Below are 22,586 nucleotides of genomic sequence, written 5' to 3' on the forward strand. Positions count from 1 at the left end.
CCAAATCAACACAGACTGTGGAAACTTCACACTGGACTTCAAGCATCTTGCAGTGTGTTCCTCTCCATTCTTCCTCCATACTCTGGGTCCTTGGTTTCCAAATGACATGCAAAAGTTGCTTTCATCAGAAAAGAGGGCTTTGGACCACTGAGCAACAGACCAGGTCTGTTTTTCTTTAGCCCAGGTAAGACGCTTCTGACATTGTTTGTTGTTCAGGAGCAACTTGACGAGGAATATGATATTTGAAGCCCATGTCCAGGATCCGTCTGTGTGTGGTGGCTCTTTATGCACCGACTCCAGCTTCAGTCCACTTCTTGTGAAAGTCCCCAACACTTTTGAATGGCCTTTTCCTGACAATCCTCTCCAGGATACGGTCATCCCTGCTGCTTGTGCACCTTTTTCTTCCACACTTTTCCCTTCCACATAACTTTCTATTAATGTGCTTTGATACAGCACTTTGGGAACATCCAACTTCTTTTGCAATTACCTTTTGAGGCTTTCCCTCCTTATGGAGGGTGTAAATGATGGTTTCCTGCAGAACTGTCAGGTCAGCAGTCTTTCCCATGATTGTGATTTCTACTGAACCAGACTGAAAGACCATTTAAAGGATCAGGAACCCTTTGCAGGTGTTGTGGCTTAATTAGCTGATTAGAGTGGGACATTTTGAGCCTAAAATATTGCACCTTTCATAATCTAATTTAGTGAGATTGTGGATTTGGGGTTTTCATGAGCTGTAAGCCATATTCATCACAATTATGACAAATCACGGCTTGAACTATCTTGCTTTGCATGTAATGAGTCTATCTCATATATTAGTTTCACCTTTTAAGTTGCAATACTGAAATAAATGAACTTTTGCACGATATTTTAATTTTTGGAGTTTCACTTGTAGGTCAGGTCCATAAATATTGGGACATCGACACAATTCTAACATTTTTGGCTCTATACACCACCACAATGGATTTGAAATGAAATGAACTTTTGTGCTTTAACTGCAGACTGTCAGCTTTAATTTGAGGGTATTTACATCCAAATCAGGTGAACGATGCAGGAATTACAACAGTTTGCATATGTGCCTCCCACTTGTTAAGGGACCAAAAGTAATGGGACAGAATAATCATAAATCAAACTTTCACTTTTTAATACTTGGTTGCAAATCCTTTGCAGTCAATTACAGCTTGAAGTCTGGAACACATAGACATCACCAGACGCTGGGTTTCATCCCTGGTGATGCTCTGCCAGGCCTCTACTGCAACTGTCTTCAGCGGGAGCAAAGACTCCCCCCCCCCCCCCCCCCCCCCCCCCAATTTTCGCCATGTCTTCCTTTCAGGTTCTGTATCTTTGGCCCTTTGAATGGGAGGGCTGCAATGACATCACTCCCACGCATGCCCACAGGAGTCGCATCACACAGTGGGCCGTAAATATGATCTGAGCTGTGCACATGCATCTCAAATCGCACAACCACTTACAGGTGGGGGGGGGGGGCATTTATGCAAAATCCAGACAAGCAGGGTTATTATACATGTACAAAAGTGCAGAGCTTAACAGCTTAAATAATAATGCCAATTGTGTAAATCAACAGACATAAAAAACCATATAAATGATCAATTTAGGTGCAGAAAAGCATAGTGAACAGTCATTGAATGTGAAATGAGATCTTCAATCACAAGGAGTATTCTTGTATATCCAAGTGCAACCTCATTCACCCCACTCAAGGTGAAATCTCCTTGGGTGCAATCATAGATGATTGAAAACATAAACGTGACCAAACACAATCTAGTGCAATGCGTGTCACCCCACTCGGTGCTCAAGGGAGGCTTACTAGAAACATTTGACCATCATGTTATAGAATGGTCAAACAAGGCATATAAATGATCCACAGCCTCCAAATAGGTATAAGAAGACATTCCCAAACTCCTCATCTACATCAAAGGTATAATGGGTATGCATGAGAGACAAAAAGGCTTCCCATAGTATAAAATCCTTAAATGTTTATTAAAATCAAAGTAGTGCACTTTACATGTATAGTGATACGAGATAGCATTGTTAGAATGGCAAAAAATGCGTGTGCCCACTTCCAAGATGGCTGCGAGCATGTACGCGTGCGTGCTAATGTCCGTCCTTGCTCCACCCGATGCGTTTTGACAGAAATTACGTCATCAAGTTAGACCTGCATGCAACAATGTTTGTTACAACTGAGTAAGTGACAAACGCCATTAATTCACACTTTGGACCATTCATTCACCCCACAAAGCATATCAAATATTATGCATTCTCTGGACACATATTACATGTAATAGTAATGTGCAGAATTTCCATTTACATTTTTTTACCATAATAAAAAACAATATACATTAAAGCTTCATACAGTCACTTTTTAAGAATGGAGCATTCATTAAAGAAAAAGTGGACATTTAGGGCCCTTCCACACTAGAACGTGGTGCAAGTAACCCACATTCCAGTGCGATTTCCCCTGCTGCATTCCAATTGCACTGCCCTAACTATCTGCAGTGGGGGTCAATACAAAGTTAACGACACCCTAAATGAAGGTTGCAAACGCAACGCATTTGCCTGCACCAGATCGCATGGTACAAAAGTAACATGCGATCTGGTTGCAGTGTGTTTTAAAAAGTAGTGCATGCACTACTTTTCACTGCACGTGAATTACACAGGAACCACACAGCATTCCTGTGCATTTCAAATGCAGTGCCCACCGTGATTGGGCTCTTACTGTTCAACAGGACAAAGCTTACTCAATAGAGCACTGCTTATAGGTCTTGTCTAAATGCAAGGCAGCTTCAAGGACTGTGAACAGTGGAGAGGGCATATGGCATATGTCAGGTTAGATATGTACTATTGGAGGGAATAGCTAATTCTGCACAACCTCCACATATTCCATTAGGCACAAGAAATATGTAGAAAGCCATTCCCTATTTTTGATCAAGCAGATTGTTTTTTTATGATGTATGGCCTAATTCCCAGACCTTATTTACTCCTTGCAGTTAAGAGAACAAATGTAACAAACTTCTTAGCATGTTTAGAGATACCTTTGAAAAGGCAACCCTAATAAATAGTTGACTGGGTCTAAGGGTAACGTAACAGAAGGTTTTGAAGGAGGGACTGAACAGAAACCCAGAAGGAACAAATAACCGGACATTCTCAAAAAATGTTGAGTGCTTATATCAGCATTGCATCTCCAACATAGCTTCGAAAGTGATGGATCACATTTATGAAGAACCTCAGGAGTTTTATACCAAAAAAGAGTATTTTATAGGCAGTCTCTCTCTGCCACACATCTAGAAGCTTTAGAAGTAGATTCCAAGTTTTCCCCCCCCCCCCAATTGAGAGAGAGAAAAGGTGCGATGAAGGACGTTGGCCCATTTGCGCATATAAGAAAGATTTAGTGTTATTTAATGGTTTAAATTCCTGAAGGATTTTGTAGATGAAAGAAATTTAAATGTAACTAATAGAGCCTTGGGCAGAAATTGAGTGGGTTTGTCCAGTGTCACTATACTAGAGTAGAGGCAAAAAAGTGTTTAATTTGAAGATTAAAAAAATAAAAATTGTTGAAATCTGAAATTTTGGTTCGGATATCAGCGAAAGAGAAAAATCTGCAGGACGTGGGATGGGGTTGAGGTGAAAAACGCCAGCTTAAGTCCACAGATGTGTACGGTTATAAGGTAGACTATCTGGGTTAAGAAGAACATTTTAATAAGGGTAGACATGGAGAAGAGAGAGAGAGAGAGACGACCTTTTAGAACATTTAGTCTAGATAGGGTAAACCGCATTGGGGCTAGGCATACATTTCTAAATTGGGTAATACAGTGCCTTGAAAAAGTATTCATACCCCTTGAAATTTTCTACATTTTGTCATGTTACAACCAAAAACATAAATTTATTTTATTGGTATTTTATGTGATAGACCAACACAAAGTGGCACATAATTGTGAAATAGAAGGAAAATGATAAATGAATTTAAAATTTTTTTTACAAATGTGAAAAGTGCGGCGTGCATTTTTATTCAGCCCCCCCCCCCAGTCAATACTTTGTAGATGTAAAAAGCTGGTAGAGACACACCCAAAAAAGACTTGCAGCTGTAACTGCAGTGAAAAGTAGTTCTACAGAGTGAAATTGTTGGCCATTTTTCTTTGAAAAAATAGCTCAAGCTTTGTCAGATTGGATGGAGAGCGTCTGTGAACAGCAATTTTCAAGTCTTGCTACAGACTCTCAGTTGGATTTAGGTCTGGACTTTGACTGGGCCATTTTCTTAATACATGAATATGCTTTGATCTAAACCATTTCATTGTAGCTCTGGCTGTATGTTTAGGGTCATTGTCCTGCTGGAAGGTGAACTTCCGCACCAGGCTTAAGTCTTTTGCAGACTCTAACAGGTTTTCTTTTAAAATTGCCCTGTATTTGGCTTCATCCATCTTTCCATCAATTCTGACCAGCTTCCCTGTCCCTGCTGAAGAAAAGCATCCCCACAGCATACTGCCACCACCATGTTTTAAGGTGGAGATGGTGTGTTCAGGGTGATTTGCAGTGTTAATTTTCTGCAACACATAGCGTTTTGTTTTTAGAGCAAAAAGTTTAATTTTGGTCTCCTCTGAACATAGAACTTTCTTCCAAATGTTTTGCTGTGTCCCCCACATGGTTTCTCGCAAACTGCAAACGGGACATCTTATGGCTTTCTTTCAACAATGGCTTTCTTCTTGCCACTCTTCCATAAAGGCCAGCTTTGTGGAGTGCACGACTAATCGTTGTCCTGTGGACAGATTCTCCCACCTGAGCTGTGGATCTCTGCAGCTCCTCCAGAGTTACTATGATCCTCTTGGCTGCTTCTCTGACTAATGCTCTCCTTGCCCGGCCTTGTTCGTTTAGGTGGACGGCCATGTCTTGGTACGTTTGCAGTTATGCCATACTCTTTCCATTTTCAGATGATGGATTGAATAGTGCTCCGTGAATTGTTCAAAGCTTGGGATATTTTATAACCTAACCCTGCTTTAAACTTCTCCACAACTTTATCCCTGACCTGTCTGGTGTGTTTCTTGGCCTTCATGATGCTGTTTGTTCACTGAGATTAAATTACACAGAGGTGGACTCTATTTACGAATTAGGTGACGTCTGAAGGCAATTGGTTCCACTAAATTTATGTTAGGGGTATCAGAGTAAAGGGGACTGAATACAAATGCTCGCCACGTTTCTCAGATATTTATTTGTAAAACATTTTGAAAACCATTCATCATTTACCTTCCACTTCACAATTATGGGCCATTTTGTGTTGGTCTATCACATAAAATCCCAATAAAAAATTAAGTTTTTGGTTGTAACATGATGTGTAAAATTTCAAGGGGTATGAATACTTTTTCAAGGCACTGTAGATGTAGAAAGGTCAGACCACAATAAAAGAGCAAGGATGTATCTCTGAACATCTAGTAGGGGTATATTGGGAGGACCTGGAAGAAACCGCTTTAAGATGGGTAGCATAATAGTATTTGACAATATCTGGAGCCCCCAAACCTCTTCTGGATCACAAGGATAAAAGCACTGAACTGGCAATACGTTAAGATTTATTGTGCCAAATAAAGCTGAGAAATAAACCTCTGAAGAGATATTGGTTGTTGCAGTGGAATATAGACTGGTAGGGTTTCAAAAAGATACAAGAGCCTTGGGACAGCAGACATCTGCTTGGACTTTTGCGATATCCTCCCCTCTCTGCATTAGGGTTGCGATCAAAGTTCCATTATACGTGTATGTGAATTCATTTCTGCTCTTTGCTTTATGTAAAACCTATCCTTTGTACTGCTAGTCTTCCACTCCCTGGCCAGTATTGGAAAAAGTTGCCTTGGCTGTGTTCTCATTTGCTCCTTTCTGCATTTTTTCCCTCTCCACATCTGTAGGTGCCCTAGTTTTTATTCCAGCTTCTAATCCTGCAACTTCTGTTTTGGCTTTATCAAATACTAAGCACTTATTGCCCTGGAGGTATTTGGTCAGGCTTATACATCCCCTTCCTGACACCATGATTCTCGCACCTTGTGCACTCTTTTGTAAAGAAGCTGCAATTCTATGTCGCCTGCTTCAATCTTGTATGTTTGTTCTGGGCCTTATTCAGGTTATCTTGTCCACTCAGAGCCCCCCCCCCCACATTCTTTGGGGGGTTGCGCTCTTAAAAAGGTTCTCTATAAAAATGGAGCCTTCTCTCCATTTCCCCTAGCTGTTGTAGTTCTGCTTTGGCTCCCCCTTTTTCTCCATGGAACCCTACACTTTTTTTTTTTCTTTTGCGACATGGGTGCGAAGTGTCCTAGAAGCCACAAAGTGTCCTAAAAATCAATTCCTGTGTCCTGTATTGTACAGTTAAGATAATAGGAATTTTGAATTGCTTGTAAATTCCTTATACTGGAGTAGGTGTTTCCCTTCTTTCCTCTGTGATCTCCTTACTGTTTGCAAACACAGAAAGGTTATATGGATACACTGGGGGCCAGTCCCAGAAAAGCTTCTCCCAGTGTCCAGTCACCTATAAGTAGCAGCATATAAGCTTATGGTCTAAGAATCAATTCCAGTGTCATGTACTGTACTCCAATAAGTCAAAATTCCTCTTTTTTTTTTTTTGCCCTCTCTTTGCATAGTCCCAGACAAGAGTTGGGGCATGTGTCAAATTTTTATTTTCTGTGTCACTATGGGATGATATTCACCCTTTGTATTTGTTCTTGACCAATGTCTGACTGTTAAAGAAACAGAAAGTGCTGGTATATCTTTTTTTTTTTTTTTTTTTTTTTTTCTTTAATCCCCCCTACTTTTGTGAACATAGATATATACAGTGTGTGTTTAGCATTTCCTGCTCTTTACAAAAGAAGGTTTCTGGCATTGGATATACTTTCAACTTTTTTTCCATTAGTAGATGTTTTTGGTTTGCTGATCCTGTTTTTTTTTTTTTTTTTTGTTTTGTTTTTTTTAATTACTGTATTTTATACACTCAAATTATAGTTTACAGAGATGAATATAAATTTTGAAAATTGCTTACTTTTTTTTTTTTTTTACAGAGAAAAGGGGTCTGATGCTTCTTGGACAAATGATCAAGAGCCACCCACAGAGGTAAATTAAAAGCCCAGCATCATGAGGAGCTAATAATTCAGACTGCTCACCTATTTTCTGTAACTTAAAGTAAATCTGTCACCAAAATGAATGTCTAATTATATTCTCATTTAGGCAGACTTCAGAAAGATATGGGAATGTAATGCGCATTGTGTATTCACAATCACACAAGAAATCACTAACAAATGTGTTTTGCTTCTTGAAAGGATTGACTATTTTTGTTTTTTCAACCTGGGGGCTGAAGAAAATAAATGTAACAGATACCTCCATGCTTAGAGTGCCTGCTGGGCTATTGTGTTCAAACAGTCAGTGCTAAAAGTCTCTTCACCACATGAAGAGTGCCTGCAGCTGATTGGCTAGGTGCTGTTTAGCCAACAATTTTCAGGCCAGCTTTCTTGACAAAAGATGACTCACTAATTGACTTCTGTCCTGCCAGCAGGGCCTTCCGTTTTTAGAAGTTTGGTGGAATCAGTGGGTGGCCAGCTTAAAGTGGTACTTAACTACCTTGTCCTCCCACCCTCCTGTTATGATTGTTTTTTTTGTTTCCACCTCCTTACCTGTATTGCTGCTTCAAAACACATACCCACATGCACAGCTAATCCACAGTTGACCCACTATGATCCACTGTTTAGTTGAAGTAGACTCCTCACGCTGACATCTTGGTTTGCTTTAGCTGGCTGCTTTTTCTGGGTTCAGCCTGCCATCTACCAATGGAGTACTGGGACTTCCCTCTGACCGCTCCCTGTGCCTGATCCTGCAGACTGCTAAAAAATGCGGTATAAGCCAAGGCCTAAAATGTCAGTTGTGGGGGCAGAGAGAAAATATTAAAGTAGAAAAAAAACCTGCATTTCTGCTTGTGTGGTTTTTAAAGAGAACTCCCTTGTGGGAGTAAAGTTCTACTTTAACTTTGAGGTGTTTGAATCAGAAGGAAAATGTACAGCAATTGAAAGAGTTCCTATGGTCTTCTATCAAGTGGTATGTATTAGTACAGGTAGGATAATTAATGAACCAGAATAATTACCAGTAACATTTTACACAGTCGTGTTGTCTTCTGAGTTCACCACTCTATTGGTGTAAACATTTCATCATTCAGCCTTCTACTATTAAAGGAGAAGTACAACCAAAGCTCGTTTGGCTGTTCTTCTCCTATGGATCACAGGAGTTCAGCTTGTTCTGCACTCCCGTGACCTATTTCCAGCTGACAGCGGACTAAAGTCCACTGACAGCTGATGTCACTCAGCTGGTCCAGATGCAGAAAGATCCCATCTTTAAAGTTGTGATCCACCAAGATCTCTTGACCAGCAGCTGGCTCAGCCTCTCAGTGATCCACTGAGAGCCTGAGCCAGCCGCTCCCTCCCCCTCCACAACCCAACGCTCCAGTGAGCGTGCTGGAGGGGGGTGTTGGGCAGAGCAGGAAGTGGTGACTGACGGTCATCACTTTTCACTCAGAGCGGCACGTAGAACTGAGCAACGATGTCTGATCACTCAGTTCTCACCCTTTAGAGCTGGCGGGGGGGATAGATGCAGCATCAGACCGATGCTGCATCCACCTAGGTTAATATAAAAAAAAAAAAAATTTAAATCCCATGCATCTTTTAAATTTTGCAAAACCCACTTGGTGAAGAAGCAGGAAGCTGTACAGTCTTTGCAAAGCCAACTGGTGCAATTGCCAAATATTAAACCTAAGTAGCTCATGGGGAAAGAGCTGTATCAAATAGAGAAAAATGCCATATAAGCCAGGTATGCTTCTAAGAGCTACAGATGACGTGTTTTAAATTTTCTCCTGAAATTCTTTAAAAACTGGCAGCCAACCATGCAGAGCTGCAATCACAGCAAAAGGAGAATTCTGATCAAGTTATTGCTACCTTGGTGAATAAACATAGTAGTTATTAAAAACCTAAATGATTCAGAACTTTTGAAACCGTGTATATTATTGCACATGTTGATAAGGTTACTTTTCTTTAAAACTTTTAGAAAACTTGCTTTATCCATAGCCATCCTGGAGACATGGCCAATTGTTTTTTCAACCATTTAGTTGGCCAACTCTTAACTCTTAGAGTAGAAGAACATCACACAAAACACTTAAAAGGTAAATATGAATTATACAATTTTAATGTATGCACACTTGGGGACATCAGCTTTAACTTTTATACACACAAGTACTTGTTCACTAAACTCAAGTCCGAGCTTTCAATAAATAAAAACTGGCAAATGAGAAGTCTTAGAGCTGTGGTCGTGTTTATCATTGAAAAAATTAATCTGTGCATACGCGTTATCATTTTCAGATGTTTGCAACTTTTCAACCAGCTTTCTCTGTAATGGGGTTTACTCCTGGTCTATTCTCCGTAAGCACACCTTAAGACTTCTTGGTAACAGGTAAATGCTTCAGGAAAGAATGCAGCAAAACTCAGAGATACCAGTAGTCTGGCAATCAGCTACCCAAAACTGGGCAACTGGACAGCGCAACAAGGGGTTTAATCATTGATGCATGCAAATTGAATTTTAACATTTTGAGTCCTCAGGTTATCAACCCTCTGACAACTCTATTTTTGTTATATCTAGCATGGAAGGATCCTACTTTGCTTTTCCTTGTCATGATTCTGTTTTATAAGCAACAGTGGCTGTTACACTCCCTGCTTCTGGTCTCTCCTGCAGTTGCTGTATGATCCTTCCTGTGCTGGATAAGACCATGGCTTCAATAGAGTGAAAGTGGTGCACCACACTTCAAATCCCCTTCAAATGAGTGGCCATCAGTGGATGCCAAACAAATCCATTAAAGTGTTTTGGATGCTTATCTGTGAGGGGGTTAAAAAACAGGATATGAACTCTTATGCAACTTTATCTTCTGTAGGCACTAGATTACAGTGATGATGAAAAGGAAAAAGAAGCAAAGCAGAAGAAGAAATCCCAAAATCCCGGAAAAAAGAAGCAGAAAGGAGAAAAAGATAAATCATGTAAGTGTTACAGTAACTTTTCAAAAATGTAATGATCTCTTAAAGTAGATAAAATGTGTTTATTTCTGTTGTAACCAGGTTTTTCCTATTTTACTGCTTAAAGTGTTCGTAAAAGCCAACAAAATTGATCTGAAAAAGGTTTCCTTCCCCCTCCTCCTACCTATCCACCGCTTCCCATGGCGGATCCATTATCAGTGCTCCCCCCTCCTCTCCCTTCTTTCCCATGCAGCATCCTCTGACACCAGAGCCTGCGCTGCTGGATCATGTCACCAGACCTAATTTTAAAAAAATGGCCTTTTCTTTCACTTTAAGTATGTCATACATTGTGATATTAGGGTGTGTGTATGTGTGTGATATATCTATATATCCAAAAGTATTGGGACACCCCTTTAAATCATTGGGTTCAGGTGTTCCAATCCCCTCCATGGCCACAGGTGTATAAAATCAAGCACCTAGGCATGCAGACTGCTTCTACAAATGTTTTGTGAAAGAATGGGTCGCTCTCAAGAGCTCAGTGAATTCAAGTGTTGTACTGTGGTAGGTTGCCACCTATACAATAATTCCATCTGTGAAATTTCCTTGCTAATAAATACTCCACGGTCAACTCTTTATAGTATTATAACAAAGTGAAAGCAACTGGGAACAGCAACTCAGCCATGAAGTGGTAGGCCATGTAAAATGAAAGCACAGTGCGCAGAAGTCGCCAACTGTCTACGGAGTCGATGACTAAAGACCTCCAAACTTCGTGCGGTCTTCAGATTAGCACAAGAGTGCATAGAGAGCTTAAGAGAGCTTAATGGAATGGGTTTCCATGGTTGAGCAGCTGCATCCAAGTGCAATGCAAAGTGTCGGATGCAGTGGTGTAAAGCACGCTGCCACTGGACTCTAGAGCAGTGGAGACGTGTTCTCTGAAGTGACAAATCACGCTTCTCTGTCTGGAAATCTGATTAACCTGCTTGGCGGTATTCCCGAGTGTAGCTTGGGGCAAAGTTTCAGTACCACAAGCGGTAACCCCAAGCTACACTACAGGACATACGGGGACGGAACGGCAGGAAATTTGAAAATGACGAAAAGTGACATTCACTAAATTCACTAAAATAACATAGTAAAACATTACTGTATCAAATCATTTCACATGCATTTTGTTTCTAGTGCATTCTGCCTGGAAACTGAGAAACGTCCATGGCGTCCAAAAAGCGTCCCTTTTAGGTCAAAATCGGTTTTAGACCAGCTAGAGAACAGCGATAGTAAATCAGAACCACTTGCAGAATTGCGTGATAAAGATTTGTGGGGAAATTCGTCATCAGACACTGAAAACGATTTTGCGACTTTGCTCAGTGATGTGCAAACTTGGCACTATATTTCAAATTTCAGTGTTTTTGGTTTGATTATATTATTGAATTTATTATTTGTTATGATTATTTATTAAATTATAATTTATGATTTCATGTTTCAAATTTTAACATACCCGGGATGTTTACTAGACTCTTGATCGGACAGATTTCAGTGAGTTATTTCCTAAAAATTACAGGCCTACAATAAAAAAAATACATATTTCCATGCAAAAAAATGTACTGCTTTTGAGCACAGAAATATGGACATAATCAGACCGCTAGGGAGGTTAACTCGTCTGGGTCTGGCAGTTGCCAGGAGAACTGTACTTGCCTGACTGCATTGTGCCAAGTGTAAAGTTTGGTGAAAGGGAGATTATGATGAGGGGTTGGGCTTGGCCCCTTTGTTCCAGTGAAGGGAACTCTTAAGGCGTCAGCATTCCAAGACATTTTGGGCAATTTAATGCTCCCAACTTTGTGGGAACAGTTTGGGGGTGGCCCCTTCCTGTTCCAACATGACTGTACACCAGTGCACAAAGCAAGGTCCATAAAGACATAGATGAGTGAGTTTGGGGTGGAGGAACTTGGCTGGCCTGCAGAGTCCTGACTTCAACCCAATAGAACACCTTTGGGATGAATTAGAGCGGAGACTGTGAGTCAGGCCTTCTTGTCCGACATCAGTGCCTGACCTCACAAATGCGCTTCTGGAAGAATGGTGAAACATTCCCATAGATACACTCCTAAACCTTGTGGTCAGCCTTTCCAGAAGAGTTGAAGCGGTTATAGCTGCTATAGCTGCAAAGGGTGGGCCAACTCAATATTGAACTCTGACGAAGACTGGGATGCTGTTAATGTTCATGTGCGTGTAAAGGCAGGCATCAAAATACTTTTGGCAATATAGTGTTTGTGTGTGTGTGATTTTGCACTTCTGCTGTAGGGGGGTGTGCCGCGTCTGCTGTGATTTGACACCGCAGAAGCCAATCAACAGGTGCCAGCCACTGGATGAGCGCCAACACCTGTTGATCTTCTTGGAGTGGGACAGGACAATGCTCTGCCTATGTAAACAAGGCAGAACTGTGTCCTGTCACTGGTGATGGATTGTCATTTCCTGCAGGTAATGCAATCGACCACATCCATTTGTAAAAACAGCACTTAACACACAGTAAAACACTGGTTAAGCACATATTTCACTATTGGTGCACTGAAATGAAAATTCTGGTACCGAAACCAAAAATTCAGTATGCACTTGGCCGAAAACCAAAACCAACACAGACAGATTTTAAAAATTAATATATTTTTGAAACACAATTTTTGGGGGAAAAAATGCACTTTGATAAAAAAAAAATATATATGCCCCAATTTGTTTGTAAAATATGAAAGATGATGTTAGTAAATACCCAACATGTCATGCTTTAAAATTGCGCACACTCATGGCATCAAACTATGGTACTTAAAAAATCTCCATGGGTGATGCTTTAAAATGTTCTACAGGTTAGCAGTTTAAAGTTACAGAGGAGGTCTAGTGCTAGAATTGCTCTTGCTCTGATGTTTGTGGTGATACCTCACATGTGTGGTTTGAACATCATTTACATATGTGGGGTGGTGCATGCATTCCTTGTGATAGAAATAAGCAGTGACAGGTCCTCTTTGTGGAGAGATATGGGGTCAATAAGACCCCACATCTCTCCTCTACAATGTAAATCATTAGATCAACAAAAGCATTGATCTAGTGCTTTAGAAAAAAAAATGGCCTTGTTTACAAGGCGCTGGAACCAGAAGTGACGTAGTGACGTCACTCTGGTCCTCCAAGGACATAGAGATGAGTGGAGGTCATCTTTTTTTCACTTCTCTCTATGCCCAGTGGCGGGATCGTTTGATGGTTTTTCAGGTAAGGCTGAGAACCACTGAGCAGCGGGGAGGGGCGGTGTTATTTTCAGCACTTGCGTCGGTGCTTAATTTCATATCGGACAAAGGCTGATAGGGGAGTTTTCGGCCAAAACATTTCGGCCACCCCTCTATTTCACCCTTTGATTGCTCTAGATGTTAACCCCTTCAGCCACAGCCAGTGTCCTTTTAATACTGTGACAGTGGATATTGTTTGCACTGATCACTGTATTAATATCCGTGGTTACCACAAAGAGTCAGTCAGTGTCAGACTGTCTGCTACAATATCGCAGTCCTGCTATAAGTCGCTAATCGTGTAAAGAAACAGGGCGAACAAAGGAACAAATGTCAAAGTAATGACCTCCAGTCATTGACTCTGAAGAAGAGGCAAGTCCTCGAAACGCGTCAACAATTTGGAGGTCTAGGAGTCCCATTACGGATATCATCCAGTGTGACTGGACCTTGCTGTACTTTATATGATGTGCCTTTGACATTTGTTCCTTTTGTGAGTATATTAAAACTTTTTTATGCAATAAATGATCTTTTAAAAGGTAATGCACTAGGCCCATGCACCTTCTGTTTTTCTTTACATGCAGTATACTGGATTTCCCTGGTCTGTTGAGGGCAGCAAGGAATGCAGTTCCTAGGTATCCTGCATGTGGCTCTAGCCTCTGTGGAGTCCATCTTCCAGCGCAGGAGTATTTGCTTATGCCCTTCTTTGTCATAAGTTGCTAATTGCTGCCATTACTAGTATTTAAAAAAAAAAAAAAAAAAATTCCAGTATACTGTATATACCATAGTTCGTAGAAACTCTAACTGTTGCGCAAACAAATTACCAATGTGTGCTTATTGGGACTTTTTTGGTAAAAAAAAAAAAAAAAATGAAGCAGAACACATTTTGGCTATAAATTTGATGCAGAAATTCAATCCCCCCCCCACCCACCCATGGATATGTATTATCGCAGAAAGTAAAAATGGTTGCCTTTTTTTTTTTTTTTTTTATAATGCAAAAAAATGAAAAACCCAGAGGTGATCAAATACCACCAAAGAGAGCTTAATTTGTGGGGAAAAAATTATATAAATTTCATTTACGTACAGCGTTGCATCTCTGCTCAATTGTTAGATAAAATAACACAGTGCCATATAACAAAAAATGGCCTGGTCATGAAGGGAGTAACTCTTCTGGAGCTGAAGTGGTTAAAAAGGAAAAAAAAAAAACTTGACAGCAAAACAGTCCTGTCATATGGAATATAAGTATTTTAAAATAGAAAGTTGTGCCGAGATGTCATATTGCTATGGTAACTACATAATGTGACATATTTAAATGATGCATTTTTTAATCTGTTTGTACAAATTCATCTTCATTTAAATGGGTGATTTTCTGTGCATATTAATATGTACCATTGAAATATCTTTTTAGTAACCCATACCTTGTTTCTGTATGACAGTAACCTGCTGCTTGTTAGGGATACAACACTTTTTTCCTTGGACTATTCTAGAGGTGAAACTCGAAAAATTAGAATATCGTGCAAAAGTTCATTTATTTCAGTAATGCAATTTAAAAGGTGAAACTAATATATGAGATAGACTCATTACATGCAAAGCAAGATAGTTCAAGCCGTGTTTTGTCATAATTGTGATGATTATGGCTTACAGCTCATGAAAACCCCAAATCCACAATCTCAGAAAATTAGAATATTGTCAAAAGGTGCAATATTCTAGGCTCAAAGTGTCCCACTCTAATCAGCCAATTAACACCTGCAAAGGGTTCCTGAGCCTTTAAATGGTCTCTCAGTCTGGTTCAGTAGGAATCACAATCATGGGAAAGACTGCTGACCTGACAGTTGTGCAGAAAACCATCATTGACACCCTCCATAAGGAGGGAAAGCCTCAAAAGGTAATTGCAAAAGAAGTTGGATGTTCCCAAAGTGCTGTATCAAAGCACATTAATAGAAAGTTAGGTGGAAGGGAAAAGTGTGGAAGAAAAAGGTGCACAAGCAGCAGGGATGACTGCAGCCTGGAGAGGATTGTCAGGAAAAGGCCATTCAAAAGTGTTGGGGACTTTCACAAGGAATGGACTGAGGCTGGAATCGGTGCATCAAGAGCCACCACACACAGACGGATCCTGGACATGGGCTTCAAATGTCGTATTCCTCTTGTCAAGCCACTCCTGAACAACAAACGTCAGAAGCATCTTACCTGGGCTACAGAAAAACAGACCTGGTCTGTTGCTCAGTGGTCCAAAGTCCTCTTTTCTGATGAGCGCAACTTTTGCATCTCATTTGGAAACCAAGGACCCAGAGTATGGAGGAAGAATGGAGATGCACACACTGCAAGATGCTTGAAGTCCAGTGTGAAGTTTCCACAGTCTGTGTTGATTTGGGGAGCCATGTCATCTGCTGGTGTTGGTCCACTGTGTTTCATTAAGTCCAGGGTCAACGCAGCCGTCTACCAGGAGATTTTGGAGCACTTCATGCTTCCTTCCGCAGACGAGCTTTATGGGGATGCTGACTTCATTTTCCAGCAGGACTTGGCACCTGCCCACACTGCCAAAAGCACCAAAACCTGGTTCAATGACCGTGGGATTACTGTGCTTGATTGGCCAGCAAACTCGCCTGACCTGAACCCCATAGAGAATCTATAGGGCATTGCCAAGAGAAAGATGAGAGACATGAGACGGAACAATGCAGAAGAGCTGAAGGCCGCTATTGAAGCATCCTGGTCTTCCATAACACCTCAGCAGTGCCACAGGCTGATAGCTTCCATACCACACCGCATTGAGGCAGTAATTGCTGCAAAAGAGGCCCAAACCAAGTACTGAGTACATATGCATGCTTATACTTTTCAGAGGTCCGATATTGTTCTATGTACAATCCTTGTTTTATTGATTGCATGTAATATTCTAATTTTCTGAGATTATGGATTTGGGGTTTTCATGAGCTATAAGCCATAATCATCACAATTATGACAAATCACGGCTTGAACTATCTTGCTTTGCATGTAATGAGTCTATCTCATATATTAGTTTCACCTTTTAAGTTGCATTACTGAAATAAATGAACTTTTGAACGTTATTCTAATTTTTCGAGTTTCACCTGTATACAATGCAAATAGGTATTTGTGCCATGCACTCTGTTATCAGGTATAGAAATGACACAGGGAAGCCACCAAGGGTGAAAGCTACAGCTTTCTGTAGCAGTTTCACACTGTTATAGAAGCTCCCCACCATGTCTAATTTTCTGTGACATCCAACTAAAGTGTCCTCTTGACAGTTTCAGATTATATTATAGTCAGTTTGTCGAGCCATATTTGTATGCCAAGGAAATCCTATTTTAAATGTACTTTTCTTAGGAATAAAAAGTATGTCATAGAATCTGACTGCTTTACATATTTGTATTAAAAAAAATGCTTGTTTCTTCAGTTTTTATAATATTTAGTCAGTGTTTCTATGCCCACTGGTGTGTGTTGGTTTGGAATGGCCTCACAAGCTTAAAGGATAAGTTCATCTTTTGACAAAAAAATAATAAATGCGCATCTTTTTTTTGCAAGTGGAAAAAAAATGCATTTATTTTTTGTTGCAGGAGCCTGTAAAGCATTGCACCAGCAGTCAGCAGATCACTGGTACCATGCAGGTCTCCTGCAGACCTGACAGTATACACTGACAGGAAGAATCAATGAACTACCACGGCGCTCAACAGTGGCGTGGTAGTTCATTGAGAACTACAAGCCACTAAGGTTGGTGGTCCCGGGGGGACTGTTTTATAGGAGAAGTTCATCTTTTGTAAAAATAAATGCACATCTTTTTGCTGGTAAAAATAGTGCATATTTTTTTTTTTATTTATTAGGAGCCTGTAAAAAGCATTGCACCCACGATCAACAGATTGACAGTCTGCAGGAGCCTGAGATTGCACCTTCAGTGTAGCTGTCTGCCTGTACCTTGTACAGGCAAACAGTTACTGAATGACAGGAAGCATTAATAAACTACCTAGAGCGCTCATCAGCACCCTGGTAGTTAATTGAAAATTACAAACCTTCAGCTACAACGGCTCACAGTAGTTGTAGTTCCCCCATTCATAGAAATCTGTGAATGAATGACATGGCCGGGTGAGTGGAGCCCCGCATGGCCGATTTTTATTTTAAATTGTGACAGCGAGTGTAGGGAGAAGATCCCCAGCCCCCTGTCACAATGGAGAATTGGGTGGTTCAGGGCTTGCAGCATATATAAGGTGTAACATGTTAGGAAACATGAATGTATCCTTTTAAGCTGAGGATAGTGGCATTACAGTGCGTTTCAATCTGCCCCTTGTTTGTTTTAAACAAGAACCTAAAAATGTAATGTAAATGTTTTAAAATGATTCACGGAAAAAAGTATTTAGTACATGTCTATCATTCTGCCCATCTTAGCTGTATTCAAGAGATACCGCTGCTAACAAATCTCCTGCTTCAGAGACACTTCGGCGTGTGCCAGATACATGTTTCCTTTGCTGTGTTCTGTGGTTCCACCTGCCAGCCTTTACATTACTACTGTCCTTTGCGGTTCCATCCACTGGCCTTTTACTAAAGAGTGTGTTGGGGATCCTAGACATCCCACATTCTCCATAATTGTAGGGTGCAGAACATTCTTTAGACAGCAGCATCTCCCAAATACAGAGAAAATCTGCAGCATAGACAGCTAAGTATTACAACCCTTTTCCTTGCAGCTATTTATAAATTTCATTTAAGTTGTGACATTCTCTTGTAAATCTTTTATGCACTTTTGGCAATGCATTCTAATGCTTATCGTGACAAATAACCAGATGTCACCTTTAGTTAAACTGTCAAAATTTGTACATCCAGGAACAGCTGAAGCAAATATACAAATCTGTTATTCTTGTGAGCCTAGCTTGTTTTCACCTTCATTATCTCCCTAGTTATCCGTTACTCCACCTGTCAAATGGGGAGTATTGTGGCTAAGCTTGACTTAAACTGTAAGTAGGGTCAAAGCTCTCTCTTGCGACCTGTTTTTAGCAGACAGCAGGCTAAAGTCTGCTGTCAGCTGATGTCACTGAGCTGGCCAAGGCTCTGAAAAGATCCTGACTTTAAAGTCAGGATCCACCCAGATGGCTGGACTGGCAGCTGGCCAGCCTCTCAGCGAGTCACTGAGAGCTTGAGCCAGCTAGCTACTCCTGCCCCCTCCACAGCCCAGTACTGCAGGGACAAAGAGCTAGTGACTGACAGTTACTGGCTCTCTGTTTACTGAAGACTGAGAATTGAGCAATCGGTTGTCTTTGATCAGTTCTCAGTCTTAGAAGCTGCGGAGGACCAATGCGGCATCCACCCCAGGTGAGAGTATAAATGTTTGTTTTTTGCTTTTCCAAACTTCTCTTTTAACCATTTACATACCGGGCACTTTTACCCCCTTCCCTCACAGGCCATTTTTCAGGTTTCAGCGCTCACACTTTGAATGACAATTGTGCGGTCATACAACATTGTACCCAAACTAAAATTTTATTTTATTCACACAACTAGAGCTTTCTTTTGGTGGTATTTAATCACCGCCGGGGTTTTTATTTTTTGCTAAATTAACAAAAAAAGACCGAAAATTTTGAAAAAAAAACACGTTTTTCTTTGTTTCTGTTATAAAAGTTTGCAAATAAATAATTGTTCTTCATAAATTTAGGGCAAGATGTATTCTACTACATGTCTTTGGTGAAAATAACCTCAATTAGGATGTATTTTTAGTTTGTAGGAAAGTTAGAGTTCACAAACTATGTGATAGATCTGAATATTGATCAATCCTGAAGTACTGACAGACAATCTAATTTCTTGAGGTCCAAGAATGTCAGAGCAGTACAGATATCCTCCAAATGACCCCTTTTTGCAAAGTAGACAGTCCAACGTACTTCATAAGAGGCATGGCGAGTTTTTTGAAGTTGTATTTTTTTTTGTCATTTTTCGGAAAATAAAAAAATTTAAAAGATTATTTTCACTATTTTTTTTTTTTTTACATACTGTCACCAGTGCAGTACAGAGTCATCATATAACTGGCATGGCGGTGATCAGGGACACTGGTGACAGTATGAAAAATATATATATATATTGTTTTAATTTTAAAAAAAATTTATTACTTTTTTTAAAAAATCTTTTAAGTTTTTTTTTCATATTTCACTATGTCCAAAGTAGTACAATGTTACCATTGTAACGTACTACTTTGGGGAAGTGATCAGTATTTTTTTTTTTTTTACACAATTTGCCCTATAGCAAAGAATTACTTTGCTATAAGCAAGCATTTACCTGAATGACATCGATTCATTCAGGGTTTTTTTTTTTTTTTTTTTGTGTTTAGCTGTGATTTGGCCACAGCTAATCACATGACGTGCATGTGATCGCTGTGACCATTCACAGCTAGACACTAGTATACAATGGATGGCATGAATGAAGCCATCCATTGTATACAACTGTCATGTGACCTGATGTGATTGGTCACAGCAGGTCACATGGTACCGGCAACGGGGGAGGGTACTCAGATCTGTCATTGGCCGTGTCCGAGGTACACGGCCGGTGACAGATTGCGCGGCTCTGCAAGTGCGAAAACTGCGCATGCCCGGGAGGACGCCATATGGCGTCCAGCCGGAAATCTACAGCATTTTGCCGGCCGCCAAAAAGCTATTGGCCGGACGGCTATTGGTTAAAGAGTAACTTCACTTTTGTTGAGGAAAAAAAACATTCCCCACTGGGTGATCTATGTACTTTGCATGGATTTTAATAAACTTTTTTGCAGATTCCTACCTTTTCTGAAGAAATGGCTTTTGTGTCCATGTGCAGAGCGACTGTATGGGAGTGACTTTATATTTATCATTCAGCTGCTGCACCTGCAGTGCTTTAAGGCGGAAAGTGGCAAAGTCTGTATTCCTTTTAGAAGTGAATTCCATTTGGGAGTATTTCACCAAAATAGACATTTTCGTGGCAAGGGATGTCCAAAATCTGACTTGTATTTTAGTGCAGACTCCTGGGAAAATCGGTGTTCCAATCACACAAGCAGGGAATTACATTTCAGGGGCTGTTCTGTAAACAGAAGGTGCACAGGACTCCTCCCAGGTTGTCATAATGCATTGCATTTTATATGAAACTACAGATTGAAAAGGAAATAATTTTTATTAACACAATATGACTTGTCACAGCTGTGTGTTTGTATGTATGTGTGTGTGTGTGTATGTATGTATGTATGTATGTATATATATATATAATGTGTGTGTGTGTGTATATAAATATATATATATGTGTGTGTGTGTGTGTGTGTGTGTGTTTGACTGGGCTACATCTAAAGGAAACTGGTCACGTACAGACTGCCAATGGTTACTCCTGAAAATACTAGTTGCCTGGCTGGCATAGTAATTGATTCAAAACAAGGTACTCAATAAAGGAGTTTAGACTTTTCTCCGGATTTCTTGCATAAAAAGAATTGTTTTCTAGCACACAATACTGCATATGTTAGAAAATTTAAATCTGTAGGAATTAGGTTGAAAAAAACACACAGGTATGGATCAAGTGATTTATCACAAAATGTGTCTAGCTTAAACCTTCCTTTGTATGCATAGAATTGCTTTTAATTATGTAATCAATCTCAGAAAAATGCCCATTCCTATGTGAAACTGCAGTAGCTCTATTGCTGACCCTGAGATTAGATGCAGCCATCAGATCAGCTAGAAACACCGTGGGAGTGATCTTAAAAAATATCTAAACAACAATGAAAAAACAGCAGTTTGGGAGGGCTCTCTTAGCATACAAGTAAAAACTATTTATTAAAAACAAACACACAATAAGAATTGCCCTCAAAAGAGAAGCAGTACAAAATTGCATTATTAGGATCACATTTGTAATCAACCCAGTGATCCACCGCTCAAAGAAGAAGGGGGGGGGGGTGGTGAGGCAGCGCCTTTTGCTGTAACAGGAGTCCGTTGTCTACAGCTGTATATACACAACTACAGACAGACGGCTTCTGTCAGTCAGAGGTGCTGCCTTACTCCACTTCTGAGAGCGGTGGATCACTGGACTGATTTTTTTTTTTTTTTTTTTTTAAGTCCGCAAACGTGCAAACTACAACGAAAAACCCGTAAGTGATCACAAAAAATGTGCAAGTGCGAACACCACACGATAAAGTGCACTTAGGGGCGTGTTTGTCCTACCCCCGGAAGGGTTGGACCGTTACCCTGATCCCCCGGGGCACGAAGCTCCTGACAGGGACAAGGTTCCCATTTGGTCCTCCTGGCCAAAAGGCCTGGTGGACCACCGTTCCTTATGCCCAGCCGAAGCCGGACATCCAGTACTAGGCAAGGGGGCTCTCCCGAAGAGAGAGCCACCTAGGGATCAGGGGAGGAAGGAACCAAAAGGCCACACATCCTCCCCCTAGACTTCAGGGTAGGCCCGAGGACCCACACCCTCCATCCGTGAAAAACACACACATAAGTAAAGTAAAAAGTGACAAAACGTGGGAGTGCATCATAAATAAGATAAGATAAAGTAAAGAAAAAATAAAAAAGTGGTACCGTCCCGAATTGTGCACAGACCAGGCCCTGAGGCCCGTAGCAAAAATTGCCCTGGACTTAGCCAAAAGACCTGGTCCTTTGGGCGCTGTGCAAAAAGAGGTGAAAAACAGTGGCCATGTGTCATCTTCACACCGTGGGGTCCCACACCCAAGTGTTACTAGTGACACCCCTGAGAGCGTCTTCCCCAGGGGGCACTGAGTTTGTGGACTTTTTGCGTCCCCAGCCCCTGGCCAGACCAAGGTAGATCCGTCCAAATCAGGAGGTACTGGGTCTTTCCAGTCTTCCCAGAGGAATTACTCCCAAGGCCCCAGAACGAATCATGGCGCTCCCTGGTTTCTGTCCCTCCGGTACTAGCCTTCCGGACCCCCATCATACCAGTGAGGGTACTATACAACAACCATCCCCGCTAAGCTAGAATGGTCGGGAGCACCCCCACTGGACACTGATAAGAACAGATACTACACTTGATCTTAGCCAAAAGGCCGAGAAGCGATCACTGGACCGATTACAAATGTGATCCTAATAATGCAATTATGCACTGCTTCTCTTTCCAAGGGCAATTCTTATTGTGTGTGTCTTGTGTGCTGCTGTTGTTTCATTGTTGAGATATTTTTTAAAGATCATTCCCACTGTTTCCAGCCAATCTGATGGCTGCATCTGATCACAGTGTAGCCAGGGCAAAACAATTAGTGCTGACACTAACTATTCGAGCGCTTCTGTGTCAGTTTTTTCAGCAATGGAAAAAAAAAACAGTGCCACTAAGGCTGCTGGGACTTGTAGGCACTCATTCACAGAACTCT

General features: G+C 40.8%; 1 protein-coding gene and 1 pseudogene across 2 annotated transcripts in view; one reads left to right on the forward strand and one right to left on the reverse strand.

Moving 5' to 3' along the window:
* NAF1 (nuclear assembly factor 1 ribonucleoprotein) overlaps positions 1-22,586 on the forward strand; it is a 105,279-nt gene that overhangs the window by 80,933 nt on the left and 1,760 nt on the right. For both annotated transcript variants that reach the window (XM_089670375.1, XM_089670376.1), the window contains exons 7-8: positions 7,041-7,092; positions 9,944-10,046. In XM_089670375.1, the coding sequence (XP_089526501.1) occupies positions 7,041-7,092; positions 9,944-10,046 (155 nt within the window). The remainder of the gene's footprint in view (positions 1-7,040; positions 7,093-9,943; positions 10,047-22,586) is intronic.
* On the reverse strand, positions 22,165-22,280 carry LOC149468232 (U2 spliceosomal RNA; annotated as a pseudogene).

Source organism: Staurois parvus, unplaced genomic scaffold (genome assembly GCF_062004578.1).
Source record: "Staurois parvus isolate SC_StPar_1 unplaced genomic scaffold, SC_StPar_1.0 ptg000090l, whole genome shotgun sequence".
NCBI classification, from domain to species: domain Eukaryota; kingdom Metazoa; phylum Chordata; class Amphibia; order Anura; family Ranidae; genus Staurois; species Staurois parvus.